Source organism: Tasmannia lanceolata, unplaced genomic scaffold (assembly GCF_043159265.1).
Source record: "Tasmannia lanceolata isolate RefF3 unplaced genomic scaffold, GAP_Taslan_0.1 ptg000006l, whole genome shotgun sequence".
Lineage (NCBI taxonomy): Eukaryota > Viridiplantae > Streptophyta > Magnoliopsida > Canellales > Winteraceae > Tasmannia > Tasmannia lanceolata.
In genome coordinates, this window is record NW_027518683.1 from 19,548,002 (window position 1) to 19,571,574 (window position 23,573).

Here is a 23,573-nt window from a genome sequence, read left to right on the forward strand (position 1 = left end):
GTCAATCTCTAGCAAGCCTCGGTAAAACGTTTCAAGAATATTCGGCCCAGTAGTCTCATCTGGACCAGTCGAACCAATCGCTGAAAATGATAAAGCCCCCTGATCAATCTGCGTAACAAGCGCCTCTATCTTAGCACAAATGTCGACAATCTGCTCAACCGGCTCAAAGATAGGGCAATCCTCCATAATATACTCTTCATCAGCCGTCTCAGATATCGGCTCAAAAATCAGGTCACTCGCCTGTGGCTCATGATGGTGCTCGGTCGATTCTATCAAAGGATCAGCCTCACATGGCTCAGTCACAATATCTGCCTCTACTATGGAAGTGTTAAGATCTCTCTCTAGATGCTCGGCAATCGGCCTTGTGGAAATCTCTAAATCGTCATGCTCATCGTCGTCAGCCTCATCAGCCACTGTACTCTGTGGCGTTGTATCTAACATAATCATAGGCTCAACAACTATAATGGTCTCATCCACAATGTCAGCTGGATCATCATGCGGCTCCGCAGTAGTGGTAGCAAATTCCTTATCATGCATGTAACGCTCTTGATATCTGTTTTCTGCTTCAATTTCGGCTTCTCGTGCACGTCGGGCTGCGAATTTTCGTTCACGATGAGCAGCTTCTTCACGCATCAATTGTTTTTCATACCGACATGCCATTAAGGCATAAATACCCATAAACTCATCACAGACCTCCTTCCATTGACGGAATGGAGGCTCGCCTACGTGACGACGGTCCGTGACTCGACGTATCCATAACCTCTAGGCTTGTCGTCGCAGAGTTTCGCTGGCTCGTTAGATGGTCTCTCGGTGATCATAGCCGTAGTACTCATAATATGCATCAAGAGCATAGATCCACCGTAGACATGCATCATCATAATAACTATAGTGAGTGCGGCTTTTGAAATATTGATCGCCGTACCCATCAAAATATCGAACAAATGGCCACCATTTGGACCGGTGTCAAAAACTGAAATCAACCGTATGATTTGTCTGTCATGTTGAAAGGAACACAATGCTTGCCGCAAATCTCAAATCAAATTGTCTTATGGCTCGGATCTGCTATCGAACCAAAACCGACGGACGGTGGAAGTTGGTCGTTGTAGTGCTTGCACTCGTTGTTGACTGCTGAAAGCATGGTTTTAAATTTCGGCCGAAATGAAATATTTCGGTTTCGGCCGCGACCTAAACGAAATTTACAAGAAGTCATTTCTTTACAGGATTTCGGAGAAATTTCACCGAAATTCCGAAATTTAGGTTGAAATTTCGTTTTTAGCCTTTTTTACAAAATTTCCACCGAAAAAATAGATCCACCGAAATTTTAGAAAAGTCCACCGAAATGTTATAAATCCCATTGAAATTTATGAAATATTCACCAAAATAGCCAAAATTTCCACTGAAATCGCTGAAATTTACACCAAAATTTTAGACATTTCGGTTGAAATAAAATAAAAAACGAAATCATAATCATATTTGTACATGATTTCGGCCCGAAACGTTTCGGTTTCGGTGGTGACTGAAACCGACACCGAAACCGAAATTTAAAGGCTGAAAGTAGGCTGGATATACTCGAAAAGTTGTCACGAACAACTTTCGTGTTGATGGCGAAATCAAATTTTGAGCGGAAATGGCTCGGGTGAGGAGTGCGAAAATGAGATGGGGGAAGAGAGAGAAAGCAGAGAGGGGATTTTTTCTTTCCTTTCTTTTTTTAAATTTTTTTCTGATTTTTTTCTGGGGTGTCTAAAGGTAAAATAAGGGGGTCAAATTGGGTTGAAAGTAAAAGAGGGGGTGGCCAAGGGAGGAAGGGGGTAGGTGGGTAGGTAGCTTTGATACCAAATTTGATGTAGGACCGGGAAGTGAAATAGAAGACAAGGGAGAAAAAGATAAGATGTAGAAAAGAGAGGAGTAGAATAGAAGAGATAGGGGAGAAGTAGAAGAGGAAGAATAGGAGGAGAAGAGAGGAGAAGGGGCGAGGATGGAAGCGACGGTGGCAATAACAGGGTTCTTGTATGGGCTGGAAAAAAAAAGGACTGCAGTAATAGGGTTTGGGATGGAAGGTTGGACACTTGAAAGGGTGTTGAAAAGCTTAGAGGAGTGTGAGGCTGGGTATTAAGGTTAGAAGATGGTGATGTTAAGGAGGCTTTTTGGGAGGTGATGGGGCAGTTTAGTAAGGAATTAATTGAGTGGATTAAAGGAAGGAGGTTAGTTTGGTAAATCAAGAAAGGTTGCTGGTCGAATATATCAAGGGGGTCTGTTCCTGTTGATAATGGCCGAAGGTTTAGCATGTAAAGAAAGAGGGATAATGGAAAGGGAATAGATGGATAGGGTGCTGGATTTACAAGCTTCTGGGCAGTCGTAGGGTTAAGGGTAGCAATCAAAAGATGGAACCAATATGGGTTGAGAATGAATGTTACCTTGCGGTCAAACAGGTGAATATGGGGCGCTGTTCGGCAAGATCAACGGCTCCGTTGGCGAATTTTGACAGCTTCTTAACTCTTGGAACTTTGGCTCTGATACCAAATTTGATGTAGGCTGAGGAGAGAAATAGAAGAAGAAGAAGAAAGAAGTGAAGAAGAAGAGAATAGAATGAGAAGAATAGAAGAAGAGTAGGGGAAGAAGAGAATAGAGGAACAATAGAAGAAGAAGAAATTAGGGGAGAAGAGGAGGAATAGGGGAAGGAGAAGAAACTTATAGAGGGGAGATGCCAATCAATCTTTATTCATCCAAACTTAAAATCCCTAATACATGAGCCTATTTATAGGCAATTGAAATAAAATTCCATGAAAAATAAAATCCTAAAACTAAAACATGGTAATATAAATCCTAATGGGCAAATATGCCTCTTATTTGGCCTATTATCTGCATCAAGAAGACAATGATTAGGTCAAGCACAAAAGCTGAGTAGAAAGCCATGGACACAACAATGACTCTTGCATGGATAAAACACCTTTAGGAGCTCTACCTCGAATTCCAAGTGTTTTTTGTGTTATTATTTATTTAGCGTAGGGTTTCACAAAGTGTTTTCTATCACGGTTGGGTTGTTTCTAGTAGTTTGTTTGACTCACAAGTTGTATAGTGAGAATGAGAGTGCCATCAGTTTCTCACAAAATCCATCTTTCATGTCATTCAAAACAAAAACAAAAAATGAAAAGAAAAAAAATCTTTCATGTCAGGAACAGGCATGTTGAAATTAGTTAGTGAAAATTTTGTGGACAAACAAGTCTTTCCATGTTATGTTACAAGTCAAGAACAAATTAAAGATGTCTTCACCAAAAGGCTCACAACCGGCCACCATCATTATCTAGTACACAAGCTTAACATGTCCCAGAGAACAAGCTAGGTTGGGGGAGTATTAGAAGTAGACTGTTATGACCCCGATTCGGTTCGTAACGGATTTGATCTTCTTAGAGGGAAGGTCAGCCTCTTGATCTGCTTCGAGGGAAGGATCCATCCTCCTTTGTGCACAAAACACAATTTCTGGAATAAATTTCTGCGTACACATTTTATTCATAAGCAACATTAAATACAAGTAAACATCCATGTTTCATCTCCCTATTAGTTCTCCCCTAATACCTATCTCTAAGTCAACTTTGAAGATTCACCCAAGATAACTCTTATCATAACTAACATCAAGACACGTTTCACATTATTAGATAACAACAAAAGACCCCTACCAAATCAAACTCCACACAAATCTAACTAATTTATTCAACCCAAGTAGGCCATCTAGTTACGTAACATAGACATTTTTCATGTTGAAGGTATTTGGTCATTTTTACCAAACCTTAAAAAATTCATTACTTTCATTATTATAAAATGAACTGAGTTTTTACTCTATTCAAAATCTTTCCTCTCATTCTTATCTATTTCTTTGAGTTCATTATATTCGATCTAGTTTTTACAGTTTTGTAATGTCTCGTTCGAAATATACAAAAACGACTCGGTTTCAGCCCATCCCTAACATTAATGCGAACATAATTTTTAAATCCTTGGATTCTTCATCTTGATTATTTATCTCCATCACTTTTGTATCCAAAGAAGTTCTAATGCTTCCATGGCAATGAACCTTACACTTTGACTCATTTCAACCAAGGAAAAGAAAATTAAAAAGGCAAAGCTTGAGATTATGTGGTCATTGAGTATGGAGAAATTTTCACCGAATGTACACAGGTACAAACACCACTTCTCAGGGGTTCCTATTTCGGTGGTATTATTAGCAAGACATAGTGCGTTGTAACATAAGCTTATTGCAATTGAACCCATGTACTTTTCCTACTTTCTAGTGTCATGTCTGGAATTCATAAGGGTTCTGAAGTGTTGCTTTAAATGCTTCTTTATTTCTTGTTTCCAATTTATCAGCATATCCATTTGTTAAGGTGTCCCTTATTTTTGTTCTGATGATTTCTCTGATGATGAACAATATGTGCAGGATTCTTCTGGTATCTTCTGGGATAATGATAGTTTAGCAGCACTGTTAGCCTTGGAGTTACAAGCTGACCTCCTTGTTTTGTTAAGTGATGTGGAGGGCCTATATAGTGGCCCTCCTAGTGACCCACGTTCAAAGCTTATACATACGTACATAAAAGAAAAACATCATGGAGAGATCACTTTTGGAGACAAATCTAGGGTGGGAAGAGGGGGTATGACTGCTAAAGTCAAAGCTGCTGTTTATGCAGCTTCTGCAGGTACTCCTGTTGTTATTACCAGGTATTTTTCTACTTTTGATTGATGTTTTAGTTCAATATAGGCATCATCTTTTGGATGCAAATCTCAGTTTTAACCTGTCATATTTCTTTCATTAAACTACGTTTTGACAATACATGAACCTTCTAGATATGATTAATATAAAAGTACAAAACACTGTACTTAGTTTAATTATTGAGCAAACTTATCTGCTCAATTATGGTATATACTCAGCAAAATGTTCGGAACTTGGGATTGCCTCTTCCATTTTAAAGGTTAATTTATAAATGTTTCAATTTGTTTTAATCAGTAAGAACCTGCCGAAAACCGATGTCACCTACCCTGCTATTTACCTTATTGATCTCTAATTTATTTCCTTTTTATTGAAGTGGGTTTGCTACTGATAGCATCATAAAAGTACTGCAAGGAGAACGTGTCGGCACTCTCTTTCATCCGGATGCAAGTTTATGGGCCCCACTCAAAGAAGTTGGTGCACGTAAGATGGCAGTTGCAGCAAGGGAATGTTCTAGGCGACTTCAGGTAAGATCACCTTATGTGATCGCAAGGTTCTGTATTCCGTTTTACTGTGACAATTTGTTCTATATTTTTTTTCAATTGTTACATTTTATCTCTTTAAAGTTCGAACACATCCTTACTTTGTTAACTTCTTGAAGTATGATTGCATCTTCTTTGTTGTTTTCAGATGGAAAGTGATTCTGATTGGTTGAATATAAACTCTAAATGAATTTGAAATATTTTCACTGTAGGCCCTATCTTCACAAGATCGAGGGAAAATTTTGCTGGACATCGCTGATGCCCTGGAAGCAAATGAGAACTTAATCAAAGTTGAGAATGAAGCTGATGTTATTGCTGCACAGGAGGCTGGATATGAAAAATCATTGATATCTCGATTGATGTTGAAGCCAGGGAAGGCAAGGCATTCCAGAATTATTGAAGTTTGATTGTGATATTTATATTGAGTTTGTAATTTGGAGCCATATACTCTTTCTACTTTTTTCTTTGTGCTGAAAATTTAAGTCCACTTCCAAAGTTTCAATGTTTATTTTGCATAGCCATTCTCCTTGAATGGGTAGCATTTTCTCTGTTTCTTAAAAAAACATTTCCATCTCAGCTGGTTTTTCTAAAGAAAGTGTTTGTTGACCTCTGTCTGTTTCTTTCAGATCTCTAGTCTGTCAAAATCTATTCGTGTACTTGCCGACATGGAAGAACCAATTGGTCGTGTTTTGAAGAGAACTGAGGTAATAGGAGGGTCATGTGAGGACATCTCCTGGTTTAAACCTTTTTATGTTTTGCAATTGGTGTCATTCATTTTTTTTTTAAAGTTTTGCACCTGTGGCTAGAAAGGGTTTACTTGATGTAGCTTTCATTAGATTGGCTTTCTTAGACATTAATTATTATAGTTAGGTACAAATCTAAGTAATTCTGAGGTAAAATTTTTGTTTCAGCTTGCAGACGGGCTCATTTTAGAGAAGACATCATGTCCCTTGGGTGTTCTTCTGATTGTTTTTGAGTCTCGACCTGAAGCACTAGTTCAGGTAAACTGTTGCATATGGACCTCATTTTCATCATTCACATTTCAGTGAGGTTCTTGTTCTCTTTTTGTTGGGATTTAAATATTAGTTTTTTGATACGATTCATTATTTATCTGGTCTTCCCTGATTATGTTGAAAAGACTACCTGGTTTGGTGAATAAGTGCTTACATATATAGGGAAATGATATTTCCACATCCTCCGCATTACTTTTTCCATGTCTTTACTGTAATGACAAAAGTACCCTCTTTTTAGTTTTTTCATGGTTCCTCTCTCTGTCTCTCCTCTCCTTTTATTTTTGTTAGGGGGTTTTCAGTGATGACGGGCATGTTCATAAATCCATCATTGATCAAGAGAAAGATTTCATTTTTTATCCACTCGATTGACCACGATATTTAGAGTGAAAATCATGACTTCGTTCTCTAGCAGAAAACCCACATTTCGTTGGGGGTTTTTTTGTTGCCAATTTGAGCATCAAACGCAGGCACTATTCTTAGGTTCTCAGCCACTAGACATCGATTGGACCTTGAGCTGGCAGTGTAGCTTGTGGATGACCAAGCCTAGGTAGGTTCGAGCTGGGTCTGCTGGATCTAAATCTGGCGTTCGGAAGCCCCTGATCAGCCATTGCTGGACAACCACCGGACCTAGTGGCACTTCTCTTATCTGCTATGCTTCACTGGTGCAAATCGCAAATCCTCAACCTCTACCTCTCTCTCTCTCTCTCTCTCTCTCTCTCTCTCTCTCTCTCTCTCTCTCTCTCTCTCTCTCTCTCTCTTCCCGTTCAAAATTCTTGTCATAACAGGGAAATGGTGTATGACCAAATCAACTAAATCAGATTCTGAACCAGCAAAGTGATCCTATCAATAACCCTCACCCCATCCTTGAAATGAAAGAAGCGACTAACATCTTGAACAAGGACCTTAGATTCTTGTTAATCTTGATGGTTTCACCAATCTGAAGGTAACACTAATTTCTCGTTGTGTTTCAAAACAATTTTTTTTCTTCTCTTCCCCATCGAGCTCATAGATCACAACTTTGATGTTAGGAATATAACCCGTTTCAGTCATCTATGTCGTTGACCGTACTAATGAAGCATGTAGGTGTTCAAACTTCAAATTGTGGGTTCAATTCATGATAAAAAAAACAAATGAATAGAGTTTTTTCCACTTTGATCCAACTGCAACTGAGTACCTTCCCCAGCCCTCATACCTTCTAATTGCCCCCTTTCCTCCTCCTCGCCCCCAACGATAGAATGCAGGAAAAGGGGTAAGAGAAGAGGGGGAGGTAAGGGCGGGGAAAGGAGAGTGTGGTGTGGTTGTTTGTTAGTGCAGTAGTAGGGCATTGTCATGGTGTTGCTGGTGAGTCCAGACGGGTGGAGAGATGCGGTCAAAGAGGTATGTTTAGAGGGCGGAGAGAGGAATTAAGGTAGAATGGACACACGAGAGGGGGGGGGGGGGGGGGGGGGGGGGGGTTGGGGTGCGCAACACACACATGCAGAAAATAGTAGTGGGGTAATTTGTCGCCCTACGTTCTTTTGGAGGACTTTCTCTGCTGACCATTATGCTCTGATTTAGCTTTTGTCATTGGTTGTCTTTGTATTAAAATGGATGCCTAGTTGGGTAAATAAGAGCTTACATGCATGTTGTAAATAAATGGTTTCAGGGTCTTTGATTTTTTGTTACAAACAAAATGGCTCATGGGTCTTGAATACTTGTTATCTTAGAAAAACCACCCTATTGACTATTATGTTCTTAACTGCATTGAGATACAACCAATGATATCATATCTTCCATTGCTATTATATTGTCACACCAAATTGCGATTTGCTAGAACCTTGAGGTCCTCTTTGGACGCCTCTAAAAATTGTTTGCATATTTAAAGTAATATGGAAAGAGGCAAACCATGGCGAAGACCATCCAAGTCGTGGAGAAGGAAACAAGAACATAGAAGGAAAGGAAGGCGATGAAGGAAGAGAGAGAGAGAGAGAGAGAGAGGAGGGGGGGGGGGGGGGGGGGGGAGGGGTTGAATTCCAACCCCACGCTCCACATGATATATTTATATAAATTCACTCACCAATAGTTACAAGAATTCCATTAGGGCTCCACCCATGACCCCCATCATAACTAAACATGAGAAATAAAGGAAATACATATTTACACAAGTAATATAATGTAAATACTACTTAATTCTTTTTTTTTTAAATGGTAAACACTACGTAATTCTTAATGTGTATATACTTGTCTGCGAATGAGTTTGAAGTTAAATATGGTTATTTGCAAAGAAGGGTTATAATAGTTATAGAAATGATGTAGTGGCTTCTAACTAACATGAGAAATAAAAGAAATAAATATTTAACTAAAAATAACCTTTTTTTTTCAAATAAGGACTGATTTTGGTGGCTCCAAAGAGGCCTGGAGAGAGAGAGAGAGAGAGAGAGAGAGAGAGAGAGAGAGAGAGAGAGAGAGAGAGAGTTCGTGAGGTTTAAATTCCAACTCCACTCCCCACATGATATATTGATATATTTATATAAATCCTCTCACCAATAGTTACAAGAATTCCATTAGGGCCCCACCCATGAGCCCCATCCTAACTAAACATGAGAAATAAAAGAAATAAATATTTACACAAGTAATATAATGTAAATACTACTTAATTCTTTTTTTTTTGGGAATTGTAACACTATGTAATTCTTTTTTTTTTTTTGAATGGCACTACTAAATTTTTTTTACTCAACCTACTAAAAATTTTAATATATTATTTATTACAATTAAAATTTCAGAATTAATTAAAATATTTAGGCGAATCCACACATCTTTCTTTTTGAGGTTTGCCGAATCCGACACTCTATACCCGTGTCGAATTCCGACACTCGTACCCGTACTGATGCAACTTAGGTGTGGATGTATAAACTTTCCACTGTTATACTTCAGGGACCACTAATCTGTAGCTCAGTGCTAAGGATTTCAACCCAACTGCAGGAAGAATGAGGGAGATTTTCAGTGTATAGCAGACTGCTAACATTGTATTCAATCTGCTGTCTTCTAAGTGGGCTACCTTTGGGGACAAGTTGAAGAAACTACAGAAAAATGCTTCTTCGGGAAGGAGGAATCAGGAAGAATATAAGTAGAGGAATCTTGGAACATAAGAAGTACTCAGAATAAAGAGATTGAAAGAGAGGAATGCTTCTTTTGGGAAGAAGGGATCGACATGAATATAAGCAGAGGAATCTTGCACCCTCAAAGCTATCTTGCATTACATTTCAAGATGAAATTTGTTTAGGATTGAATTCTCCCAGTTGATGCACATAAAATGCTTTATTGTAGTTATTTTGATAGGAAACACTAAAGTGTACTATATCATATTAAAACTTAAAAGGTTCCGCACAAAAAATATATATATATATTGTGCATGTCTGTGCACAATAATTTGTTTATTAGCCTTTTGAAGTTAAACTTGAAGTCCTGAATCATTCTAATGATCTAATTTATGGTGGCTTGGAAGGTTGTGGATGGTAATGATTGGGTTTTGGCTTCAGATGAGTACAAGCCATCACATTTTATGAAAGATCTGGAAGGAAAGAGTTGCAGATTTAGGCATATGCTTGACTATCTTTATATGTGTGTATTATTTTCTGTAACTTTATCCGTACCCGTGCCCATCTCTATATACATTTTCATAACACTCTTGTATGAATACAAATAACATATGGACATAGATCATTGCTTGGACTTTGAATCTTTTCTCTCATACTGTTTGGTTTTAAGTTTATATTCTAATGCATCTTTCAAAAAAAAAAGGTTTATATTCTACTGGAGTAAACTGCTTGGAAGAGAAACATAATTTTTTAGTTGCCATTGATTTCAGCTAGCCCTTGATTTTAACTTGGCATGGGGACTAGTTGAGTAGAATACCTATGTCAAAAGATATGCCTTTTGTTTTAAGTATAAAAGATTGAATGACACTATCTCCAATAAATAGGCGTATATACATGTTTCAGATGGTAGTTGATTTTAACTATAGACATGGAGATTGGTTAAGTGATCATCCATATCAAGAAATATACAGCTGTAGCATTTCTATGTGCTGTTCTCTCAATTATCTGACCTTCATCTGAACTTATAGTTTTTGATGTGATGGAACAGATAGCTTCTTTAGCAGTTCGGAGTGGGAATGGGCTTCTCTTGAAAGGAGGGAAAGAAGCCATGCGGTCTAATGCAATCTTGAACAAGGTTCATTTTGTTGAAATCAAGTGTCTGATCTGTAGGATCAATATGAACTTCAATTTTAGTGTTTCTTATTCTTCCCTATGGCATATAGGTTATCACTGCAGCCATCCCCGATACTGTGGGCAAAAAGCTTATTGGACTCGTGACTTCAAGAGATGAGATTCCTGATCTACTGAAAGTGAGTTATCAAATTGTATGAAGCTGATAGTTATTCTGGTTAACATGTTTATTTTCTTATTATTTACAATGTTCTGTAGCTTGATGATGTGATAGATCTCGTGATCCCAAGAGGTAGTAATAAACTTGTTACTCAAATTAAGGAGTCAACCAAAATTCCTGTTCTTGGTCATGCTGGTAAGATAGATTATTCCTGCCTCACTTCTGTTGGAATCTATGTCACAAATATTGTTCTTGGGAATTTCTCGGCAAGGGAAAATCTCGGGATATATTAATTTTTTTTATAATTTTTCGTTTTTATATCGAGAAAAAACGATAAAATAAAATAATTTAAAAATATATAAAAATATAAAATATCGCAAAATATCACAAAAATATCGTGATATTATCCCGATAAATGAAAAAATCACTATATTTTTTAAATTCTCAGGATTATATCGGGATTTTGTCATTTTATCAAATTATCGCTATAAAATCACTATATTTTGGAAATATCAGAGATATTTGTGACATAGGTTAGAATGTTGCATCTGCATGACAAAGCTCATTTGTATGGGCTTATGTAATAGGATGTTGAAGTATAACTGAAATGTCTGCTTCCCAGATGGAATTTGCCATGTTTTTGTTGATAAGACGGCTAACATGGATATGGCAAAGCGCATTGTTTTGGATGCAAAGATAGATTATCCTGCAGCCTGTAACTCTATGGTAATTCCTGCTTGTGTTCTTCAAGACTTACTGTGTTCTATAGGATTGTCAATATTACAAATTTACAATCTAACTTTGTATTATCACAAACAAGTACTATTAAGCTAAACAAATTTGGACATGCCATAGCTGTTGAGTGTTTTTCGCCTTTACGCTCAGGAAACACTTCTTGTGCATGAGAATTTGTTGAAGACTGGAGGTATTGATCAGCTCATAGTAGAGCTCACGAGGGAAGGTATGCCTTTTTTTTTGGAAACTTTACTATACAGTCCTGAGACTATGAGTATGCTTTATGCAATCTTTTTTTTTTTTTTTGAATGGTAACAGAATTCATTAAAAAACGAAGACTAAGAAGGTCCCCCCTCAAGTACAAATACACAAATACAAACCAAGAAAAATAGAGACAACACCGCGCTATAAATTTAGGGCGGTAAAAAATCAAAAACCTCTAAAACCTGCTTAGAAACTCCATCTTTTGCCAACTTATCTGCAATATCATTAGCAGATCTTCTCGCATGCTGATATAAGATCGAAAGCCCTACCGATATGTCTTTTATCTCATCAAAGAAACGAAGAAATCTCCACGGAGGAACCAAGGAGCCCCTGAGCCACCTTATGACATTAAGCGAATCACCCTCTACAATGGAACTGCTCAACCTATTCCTTTCCACACACAGAAAGCCTTGATAAACTGCTCTTACCGCAGCTTCACTCGAATCGGCTGTCCCAATCGGACCCGAATAATCCTTAATGACCTCTCCAGCAGAGTCTCTCAGGACACCCCCTATCCCGACTGGGCCAGGATTACCCAGACTAGAACCATCGAAATTTAACTTTAAGAGCCCATCAGGGGGAGGACGCCAGGCCTGAAGAATAACATCAACATTTTCCTTACTATTACAAACTACTCTCCAACCCTCCCAAAGTTCGAAAGCCGAAACAAATTGGAAAAGCAGAAGAGCCCTAGCCCAAGAGATAGTAAAAGCAACGGCCTTGACAAACAGAAAATAAGAAGATTTATCTTTACCCTCAAAAACTCTATTATTCCTTTCGATCCACAAAACCCACATTGTGGCCACCAATGAAAGCGACCATAACACCTTTCCTTTTTTCCTCCAAGGATTACAGGTCCAACCTTCAAATAAATCTTTAAGATTGGAAGGAAAAACCCAATCAATTCCAAACCTTGATAATATCCTGCCCCATACCTCACGAGCGACTTTGCAGTGAATGAAAATGTGATCCACCGACTCCCCTGAGTCTATACACAAAGCACAATGATCAACAATTAGCATATTCCTCTTTCTCAGAAAGTTCACCGTTTGGATCCGACCGCATATCGCAAACCAGCCAAAGAAACAAACTCTTGGAGGAGCCTTTATCTTCTACACCCTTGCTGCCATTGGATTTTCCTGATAAGGAACCAGGCCCTTATAAAAATACTTGACCGAAAAGAAATCAGAAGATTCTAAAACCCAAAGCCTTTTATCAACCCCTGATAAGCTGATGTACGTCTCTTCAAGAACCTGGAAGAATCTGAGCACCGAAGGCAATTCTCTATCAAAGAAATTCCTCCGAAAAGTAGGTTTCCAAATAACTTTACCATTTACTCTCTCAAAACAGTCTTTCACTAACGCTAACTTATCAACAGCAACTAAGAAAAGATCAGGGAATAAATCTTTTAAGGGAGAAAGAGAGCACCAACGCATGGTCCAGAAGGAAATCCTGTCTCCAAAATACACTATATCTGACACCACGATCGAAACTGGAACTCAAACATAGAATATCCCTCCAGATAAGCACTTAAAACTTCTGACTAAATCTTTCTGATACACTGGCTAAAAGAATTCCCATAATGCTGTTGTTGAAACTTGATCCCATTCTATTGCCTGATCGTCAAAAATGGTTTTCTTTGTTACAAGGTCTTTTTTGTTTAAATCTCGACTAAAACTTAACTACGGTATATTGCTGATTACTCAATTTATCAAGGCTACTAATGTTGGCTTTACCATGTTTTTATAATTGCACTAGTTACTAACTCATCTTATCTTTTTGTTATTCAAATACTTGTCTAAGGTTATGACAGTTCCCAAAAAGCTCTCAGAAGCCAAACAACAAAGACAAGACAATATGAGTTTGTGCAATTATTAAAACATGGTAGTGCTGATATCAATAGACTTTATTAATTTTAATAACGTTAAATGTGTTCATGGTTAAATTTCCATTTTCATTGTGATATATCATCAGGGGATACATTTTTATCTTTCTTCACTGAGGTACTTTAAGATTTCAGCCCACACTGACCTGATTGCTTGGGCTGGAACTATATTGCTTATATCACTGGTGCATGTTGGAGAGACCCATGGGTCAAAGGTTCCCAATAATTAGAAAATGAATGATACCCGGACTTTTCAGATTTGCAGTTGAACATTGTGGTAGTTCAAACAATAAACTGTATATTCATAGATCGGTAATGTATGTACATGAATTAGCCATATAAAAGATAAATTCTATCCAGGGTCTTTTTTTTTCTTTGATAAACTGAAAACAAAATTATTCCAGGATATATAGTAATTAGAAAAATGACTGACCCTGCTGTTCTAACTGGGTGGCTATGATAGGTTGTACCTTTCTATTCCATATGTCCAAATTACTTGAACAATCACTTCAAATGATGCTGATAACGTGATAAATAAACCACTGACAATAACCAACTGAAACTTGTACCAATTGGATGGTCGTATTCATATCCCATTACCCCGAACACCTCTGTATTTATTCTAGAGGATTTTCTTGAGCCTGCGGAAAACGGACATATCTTGATTCTTTGAGATACCGGAATTTTGATCTCTGAAGATTCCCATTTCTTAGTAGTTAATGTTAGCAGATAAATGGACTCGTCATATTTGTCTACTCTGATTCATGAGACCGTTCTTAAAGAAATTTGAGATAAGGCACATGCCAAGCTTCAACTCCATCCATGGGTGGGACCTTGGGTGCTAGCGGACATTATCGCGGAAATCCGAGATCTAGTGGTGACAATTACCCCGAAGTTTCGGCATATGCGTCAATCAATGAATGAAGATGATGATAAACTAGCAAAAGAAGGTGCTGACAGGGAAGGAATGGCAATAATCTCTGCCGAGTAGGGATCTTGCTTGGCAGGTGATGTGTTGGCAATGAGAGCGCTATTCATGAATTATGCTTGGGAGAGCACCAGTCAAGTGACTGCAACTAATCAGTTATTGACTGTAATTGCGCATGTTTCAGCAAGTTACTGTAATTGCTCGTGTCTATTAAAGTGCCGCAGTTATTAATGAGTTAGGCAAGACTATATATATCAGTTCTGGATGAGGGCATTCTGTAATATTGTGGGACATCTTGTCCCTGCCTTCTGCACTTGCGTTTGGTTCTTTCTCAATCAACGTTGCCTTTCAAAAAAAAAAGAAAAAAAGAAGCAAAACAAAAAAAAAAAACTCCAACCATGGTCCAACTCAGGGATTGTCTTCACAAAGTGTCAGATGATTCCATGTTGTCACTTCCATGGTTTTTAATATCATTTAATATGATATGTACAAGTTCACTATTTTCATATCCTTTAAGCTACTTTTTTTTATTGGAGATAGGGTTATGTGACCATTTATTGGTGATATCTACTCAAATCAAACATAAAACACACATGAAAGCATGAATTAACGGATCAAAGGCAGATTGTCTGATTTGAGGATTCTTCCATCCAAGATAAATGATCTATATTCTTCCTTTGTCTCATTAGGAATTAGTTGTTTGCTCAGCACCAACATGTATGTTTTGGCGACATTTGGTCGCTGTTTATATATATATATATATATATGTTTGGGAGAGAGAGAGAGAGAGAGAGAGAGAGAGAGAGCTCATATAAGCTTATGTGAGCTAGAGCTCACAAACATATATATATATATATATATATATATATGAGGAAAGTATCTCTAGTCTCTCCCCTAGATAAGCTTATCTACTCCTCCCTTTAAAAAAACACAGTGGGCCCACGCTGTTTGGATGATCCAAAGCATTCATTTGATAGGTCCTAACATAGATAGGGTGTGCCCAAAAAATCAGCACCAAAGGGTCATCATAGAACTTCGTTTTGTGGTGCCTTGTGGTACCCAGAATGGACACATATAAATGTCCACGTTTATATGCGTCCATTTTGGACACGGTGTGCCCAACAAAATGAAGTTCTAGGATGACCCTTTGGTGCTGATTTTTTGGGCACACCCTATCTATGTTAGGACCTATCAAATGAATGCTTTGGATCATCCAAACAGCGTGGGCCCACTGTGCTTTTTTAAAGGGAGGAGTAGATAAGCTTATCTACGGGAGAGACTAGAGACACTTTCCTCTATATATATATATATATATATATATATATATATATATATATATATGAGAGAACATTTCCTACACACTTGTGTAGGTAAGTTACCTACGCACTACCTTAAAATACAGTGGGGGCCCACATTGTTTGGGTGATCCAAACAATTCATTTGAATGGTCCTCACATAGATAGGGTGTCCACAAAAAATCAGATCCATAGGATCATCCTAACCATTCAAACTATGGAGGCAAAAAATGGACTAATTTGTGAAGGTTTATACACGTCCATTTTACCTCCACAAATCGTAGGGTCTGATTTTTTGTGGACACCCTATCTATGTGAGGAACATTCAAATGAATTGTTTGGATCACCCAAACAATGTGGGCCCCCACTGTATTTTAAGGTAGTGCGTAGGTAACTTACCTACACAAGTGTGTAGGAAATGTTCTCTCTCTCTCTCTCTCTCTCTCTATATATATATATATATATATATATATATATATATATATAGAGAGAGAGAGAGAGAGAGAGAGAGAGAGAGAGAGAGAGAGAGAGGGGCACATTGTTTGGATGATCCAAAGCAGTCAAATGATAGGCCCTCATATAGACAGGGTGTGCCCAAAAAATCAGCTTCATAGGATCATCCTAACCCTTATATGAGCTCTAGCTCACAAACATTTTCCCCTATATATATATATATATATATATATATATATATATATATATATATATATATATATATGAGGAAAATGATTGTGAGCTTGAAGCTCATATAGCTTATATGAGCTTGAGGGCCCAAACACATGGGTCCCACATTTTTTGTGGTGATCCAAACCATTCATATGCAAGGCCCCATCATAGATAGTGTGTACCATAAATCAGCTCCATTGGATCATCCTAACCCCTCCAAAAGCGGAGGGCAAAAATGGGCAGATTTGTGGCAAACAGTGTCTGTCCATTTTGCCCTCCACTTTTGGATGGGTTAGGATGATCCTATGGAGCTGATTTTTTGTACACACTCTATCTATGTAAGGGCCTTTCAAATGAATGCTTTGGATCATCCTAACAATGTGGGCCCACATGTGTTTGGGCCCTCAAGCTCATATAAGCTATATGAGCTTCAAGCTCACAATCATTTTCCTATATATATATATAATTTCTAAAAACCTGAAATTTATCTAGGAACAGTGCTGGTACCTTAATTTTTTTTTGATATTAAACAAAAAATAAACAAAAACATAGAAGAGGATATGTATTTAGACCAAATATTAGGAATTTCCTAATACACCACACATTAAAGCCCCCTTTGCAAGATTAGGGAGATCTTTCCATTCCCAAAATACTTGATTACATTTCGTATCACTAGCAGCATTGAATTGTAATGTACGTTATCATGATTCCTTCAGCAACAATGAGTTTTACGCCGCTTCGATTCAGCTTCCAGCATGCAATATTCAATAGATTGTGATGCCTGATTATGTTACTGGGGTTGTGAATATGTTCTAGGACATTGTATGGAATTCAGCATCATACCTTAAGAAATAAAAAGATTGTTTTGCTAAGTTGTGCATCCATTGCAGGTGTTACACTATATGGTGGACCAAGAGCAAGTGCTGTATTAGATATTCCAGCGGCCCACTCATTTCACCATGAGTACAATTCATTGGCTTGCACTGTGGAAATTGTGGATGATGTTCTTGCTGCAGTTAACCATATACATCGTCATGGAAGGCATGTTGTACCGTCTCATTAAAACCAAGGTTTTAAATTTCGGTTTCAATTTCGGTTTCGGACGTAGCTGAAACTGAAATTTTGGCTGAAATTCGGTAAAAGAAAAACGCAAATTTCATTATTGTAACGAAATTTTGGCCAAAATTTCCGAAATTTCGGTTTCAGTCTTGACCAAAATCCAAAATTTCGGATTATATTTTGGTCGAAATTTAAAACCTTGATTAAAACCTAGGTCCGCAACCATGAATATGTTCAACTGCTATTTTGAAGACACTGCACAGTGAAGAAGCTTCCCTTCCTTTATTATGCTGTTGAAACTAATAAAATTTGCAATCAAACCGTATGCTTTTTCAGCGCACACACTGATTGCATAATTGCTGAAGACCACGTTGTTGCAGAAATCTTCCTCCGTCAGGTTGACAGGTGGGCATGTGCTTCTACAATTACTACAACTTTTTTTTTTGAATGGTTACAATTACTACATATTCCATACATCAATTATGAGGTATTGATTACCCTTATGTACTCTCTTCAACACTTTTGCTTGTACCGTTTCCTCTCATATGGTCTATTCATTTTATTGTCAAAATCAAATAAACCTGCAAACAGCAATACCTAACTTTCTCTATCATATTATTAGTTCTGTGCTGACCATCAAGGAATCTCATGTCTGCACAGTTCAATTATTACCCTCGTCCTAATCTGTTAATTTCTGTGTACTCTGTTCACCTGTTATTATGTCTTGCCTTGATTATGTTAGATCAACGTCTTCCTTCCAAGAATGGACAACTGTTGAACTGATCCATTCACAACTTTAAAATATTTTACATCCAGGAAATACATATTTAAACCAGTAGTTGTAGAGAACTACTGTAGATTCAAAGCAACATCCTCATCAGCAGTGGGGAAACAGGATTAGGAGTTCGGGTTCTTTTTGAGCCCCTGTATATGTTGTAGGTTAGCTACATATATATTACCATGTAGATAATATTCAAACTCAGTTTATTCCCTTAATCTGCTGTGGAGTTTACCATGTTCTAATGCCTTATGCTCTGTTTGGTTGCTTGTTTTGGGGGGATTGTAGGAGTTTCAAATGCATGAGATCTCCCAGAGATCTCCCCAAAGCATGTTTGGTTGACATTTACACCTTTGACCACTAGACAACTTCTAGACATCATTATTGGTTTTTATCCTAGGTGGCGCCTACGTGGCGGAGATGTTCCCCCCCCATAATCTTCTCCCCTTTTTTCACCAAAATGGAGAAATTTGTTGGGGGAATTAGGAGAAATTCTTGTCTTATTCTTTTTTTCTCTCTCTCTCTTACTTTTCTCTCTCTTCCACCTATATTTTGATCATGACACCCTACATCTTCCGCTAATTTGCTCGCGCAACCAAACACTACTCGCAAATCTCCCTCCTAATATTCTCCCCATCTTCCATTCTCTTCCATTCTTGTCTAATTCTCTTTGACTTATATTTCTCCTATTCTCCCAGCCATCTACAAGCAACCAAACAGAGCATTAGAGAACCACGGATTTGGTGAATTACTATTCTTATTTTCAAAATGATACATAGTCTATTTGTGCTAGTTTTAATGGTATTTTTTTTTTTGGAATGATTCCAGTTTTAATGGTGTTCTCCCTAAACTTTGTTGTGGTTAAATATGGAGATAACCATATTTTGGTTTGCTATTTACCCTCGCAGTGCTGCTGTCTTTCACAATGCAAGCCCACGTTTTTGTGACGGAGCTCGTTTTGGACTCGGCGCAGAGGTTTGATTTGTTTGAAGCTCCAATGTTGAGCATGTCTTTGTATGTGGTTGATTTACTGACTCTTTAAAGATTATTTTTTCTGTTTAATGGCATAACAGGTCGGAATAAGTACAAGTAGGATTCATGCTCGAGGTCCAGTTGGAGTTGAAGGACTTCTAACAACACGTTGGTATGTCACATGCTGAAACATCTTCCCTTCTTCTGATTGTCCATGTATTTACAATTTGGAATTGGGCCTATTCTTTGCGATGAATGGAGATATTTTGTGATTCTTTGAAATTACTGATGATACATACGTTAATTTTTCTAATGACATCAGCAGACCTTAGCTGAAAATTTGTCTTGATTTTTTTAACATACTTAAATATTTGTTTCTACCTCAAATGAATTACATTTCCACATTTTCCTTTATATGCAATTAATGCAGTATTATTTTTTTATTGGTTTTGGTTATTACTTATTAGGCAAATTACACCAAACAATGATAACTGTCCATTTTCATTAGAAGATCAATTTTAATGTATATGATATTTTCTCTTCAATAGAACACCAAAATACATGAAATTGAGTATGGGTGATCAAATGAATTCTGCAATTTGAAGGCCGGTTAATCTCCTGAACTGGGTGTGCTGTATTTTATGAAAAACAGGGACACTGAAGTGACATATTTATTCTGAAGGGAATACCCAGCCATTTATGAAGTTTCAGGTCATTCCTATTCGTACCAGTACTAATGCAGCATAGGTAGAATATAAAATGTATGGTTAAAAATAAGCGAAAATATCCAATGTCAGGCACATTTTCTTCTTGGTATCCAACACTGTAATTTGGCTGGTGAGCCCCATCATGGATGGTTCATAACCCAAAGAGAATACTGAATGAGTAATCCTAGCCTACCAAAAATGGACTTTTACCCATGGAATGACGAGATCAACTTCTTCTTCTTCTTCTCTCTCTCTCTCTCTCTCTCTCTCTCTCTCTCTCTCTCTCTCTCTCTCTCTCTCTACTGTTCTTTTGCAGCCCTCATATGTGAGGTTTCAGGTTTCAGTTTCAGTATGCATTCTGGTCGTGACGGAAATGAAAACATATCGGTTTCTAATGAAAATTTTAATGGAAATCATGTAAAATCATGGAAACTTGTGAAAACATACGTAAATGAAAGACATTTAATATGAAACTTCATGAAGTGCTAAAATAAGTGAACAAAACCATTGGATAAGTAAAAAAAACCATCGGATGAGTAAAAAAAACCACCCATAATGGTTTAACAATGTGATTTTGTGGCTACAATCCATAGTGAGGAGCTCCAGATGAAAAGTCCAGATCACTTCCACAAGCACCACATGTGTCATGTTGGGGTGCTTGATATCGAAAAGTAAAAAAAAAGGTTTCTAACACTAGATCCATAAAATAGATATATCAGATTTATTTCGTTCGTTTTATTTGCGTTCCCTTTTCAAGGTACTTCCATCCCTGCACACCTACAAATTAAGTGCATATTAATTGTAATATTCATTCTGTTATGTGTCTTAGATCTATCATACCAGTCCACTATTACCCATAATCCCCTATTTTTAAAATTGTTTAATATGTTCTCTTAATCCATACCTAATTCTAATGTCTGGTTAACGACAACCTGAACCTAATAACTGAAGATATTCCATTTCCATGAATGTCCTGCATCAATTTGGTATTAGAGCTACAATACCTAGTGTCTTCCTTTTCCGTCCTGCATCATCAATACCAGCGACTCCTTTACGGGCTGTTTGGATGCATAGATTTTATAATCCGAGATTTGTAAACTCCTGGATTTTGTAAGATGAAACCTGGTTTTTGTTAGTTCCAAGTTTTAGCTTAGAAAAACCAGGTTTTAGCTTATAAAATTCATGTTTTAATTAGCTTGTAAAATCCAGTACAGTCCAAGATTTTACAATCCTTGGTTATAAATCTGGGTTAGCTGATGCAGCTGCTATGATATGTAGTTGGGTAAAATTATGTGTTCATTACAGTGTCAAGTGATTAGGCTCTAACTTGAACAAATTCAGTTCAGTCTTCATTGAAACCTACTTGTTTTCAATTTCTAACAGTGTCTAAAATGGTCATTTCTTGGGGATTTGATCAATATCTGGGCAGAAGTTTCTGCACTGCTCTGAGAAATTCCTAGGAATGCTCCATTGGGTTTGTCCATAATTGCTAATGCTGTTGTAGATGCCCTAACTAAGTTAAACATATCATCCCAAATTTTCACAGTTAGGCCCTGTTTGGTTGGAATTATAAATAATTGACTGTTCAGAAGAACCGATTATTCTTAAAAGAGTGTTCTGTTAACTTATATAAAAATCTCTTATAAATCAAAATCCGATTATGCGATTGTAATGAAATACGCATACCGGTAGAGTCACCAAAAATGGTAATTATAAACTGATTGGGCGCGTTTGTGATGTGAAGACTTCCCAAATTCCGAATCGTTTTCCAATAATATCCTCAAATAATTTCCAAAATGATATTATTACCCAGATCTAAATATTCCCTTTATCGAGAAACACTCTCCACTACCCCTTGCGAACCAGAGAAAGAGGATATGCCCGAGAAACCCTAACACCAGTACTTTCGAAACCCTACCTGTAAAACCATAACTCCATTACTTTCTCTCGGCATAGACCTTGTGAAACCCTAACCAGAGAAAGAGATTGGTGCTAGAAACCCTAGAACTTTTGAAAAATCCTACATTCAGCACTCTCCCATACTTGCAAAATCCTAACCCCTACGCCTTGCGAACCAGAGAAAGAGGATAAACGCAAGAAACCCTAACTCTAGTACTTTCGAAACCCGACCTGCAAAACCATAACTCCATTACTTTCTCTCGGCAAAGACCTTGTGAAACCCTAACCAGAGAAAGATATTGGCGATAGAAACCCTAGAACTTGTGAAAAATCCTACATTCAATACTCTCCCATACCTGCGAAATCGTAACTCCATTACTTTCTCTCGAAAAAAACCTTGTGAAACCCTAAACAAAAAAAGAGGGGCGCAAGAAAAAGAAGATCAACTTTGGAAGCTGCTGGAACATGCTTCAATTTCTAAGTTTTTTGTGATAATCTCTCCCCTATTTCATTTTCTGTAAGTGGTTCTACAACTTGTGAATCTGGAATGGAATTTTTGTGGATGTGCATGAAATTTTTCTATTTGGAGCTGCAATTTTTTTGAGTGTCGAGTTGGAATGGCAAAACCTAAGGGAACAAGATCAGAAACTCGTCCAGAGATTGTTCCCAAGGTGTTTTTTTTTTAACAAATTAATTTTCGAGTGCAGATCTGAACTTTTCCTCATCTAAAACGATTTCTCTGATATTTCCAATTGATTTTTGCATCAATTTCACCACTGGTCTAAGGATTGGTAAGGATGTGTATTTTCTAAATGCCGGGCACCATACCACCCTGTTATCTGTACGTCTAAAACAATCTTTTACCATTACCTCCTTGTCCGAAGCTAGATCGAACAAATGTGGAAAATACTCTTTCAACGGTATATCTGTGCACCACTTGTCCCACCAAAATATAACGCTGTCCCCATCATTTACCCTGAGTTTCACCCCTTCTGAAAACTTCGCCTTCAAACACAACACATCCCGCCATATAGTTTTTCCTGGCTTTCTAAATTTATCCTCCGTTTCCCAGTGTCCTTTGCCGGAACCTTATTTGACTTCAATCACTTGCGCCTACAAGCTATGTCCCCTCCTACCCAAATCTCCATAACCACTTCCCTATAAGCGCTGGGTTTGTTTCCTTTATGCGTCTGATTCCTAGACCGCCAGCCTTGGTGGGTTTACGTACTTCTTCCCAACTTACCAACGGGATTCCTTTTTTATCATTCGCCCCTCCCCATGCTTCCTCCCAGCCTGGTAAGGATGTGTAATTAATCACTTAAATGTTGCAGCAGAACATAATTATATCATAATGGATTGTATTAGTAATTGGCGATGGTCACAATCGGTTGCTATAATTGCAATCGGCTGCTGCATAATCCCAAACGAACAGGGCCTTGGTATTAAACATTTCCTCCATTGATTAGTTAGTCTGATTGCAGATGATATAGCTGGAATGATTAGATTGAGAGGTGATCCTTAGTTGTCCTTCTCTAGGGTACCTTCTTTGCGGTGGCTTTTTTCATTTCCTTGAGTATGTCTGTTTCCCCTTCTTTGGCCTACCAGCCAAAGAATTATTTAAATGTTTAGGGGCCGTTTGGATATGCGGATATTAGAATCTTGGGTTTCCTCAAAATCATAGATGGGAGATGAGGGACGAAGGAGACCAGCCGTCGTTTTCTGATTTCTCGCCCTTCTTTCTGTGAGCAAGAGAATAGGAATCATCC

General features: G+C 37.7%; 1 protein-coding gene across 1 annotated transcript in view; it reads left to right on the top strand.

The window, feature by feature from the left end:
- The window catches only part of LOC143880027 (delta-1-pyrroline-5-carboxylate synthase-like), a 31,835-nt gene that overhangs the window by 7,482 nt on the left and 780 nt on the right, over positions 1-23,573 (top strand). Inside the window, exons 6-19 of the mRNA XM_077382788.1 lie at positions 4,430-4,707; positions 5,073-5,223; positions 5,451-5,615; positions 5,865-5,942; positions 6,150-6,239; positions 10,377-10,463; positions 10,552-10,638; positions 10,718-10,814; positions 11,242-11,345; positions 11,505-11,580; positions 17,283-17,433; positions 17,788-17,856; positions 19,138-19,204; positions 19,303-19,373. Of these exons, the coding sequence (XP_077238903.1) occupies positions 4,430-4,707; positions 5,073-5,223; positions 5,451-5,615; positions 5,865-5,942; positions 6,150-6,239; positions 10,377-10,463; positions 10,552-10,638; positions 10,718-10,814; positions 11,242-11,345; positions 11,505-11,580; positions 17,283-17,433; positions 17,788-17,856; positions 19,138-19,204; positions 19,303-19,373 (1,571 nt within the window). The remainder of the gene's footprint in view (positions 1-4,429; positions 4,708-5,072; positions 5,224-5,450; positions 5,616-5,864; positions 5,943-6,149; positions 6,240-10,376; positions 10,464-10,551; positions 10,639-10,717; positions 10,815-11,241; positions 11,346-11,504; positions 11,581-17,282; positions 17,434-17,787; positions 17,857-19,137; positions 19,205-19,302; positions 19,374-23,573) is intronic.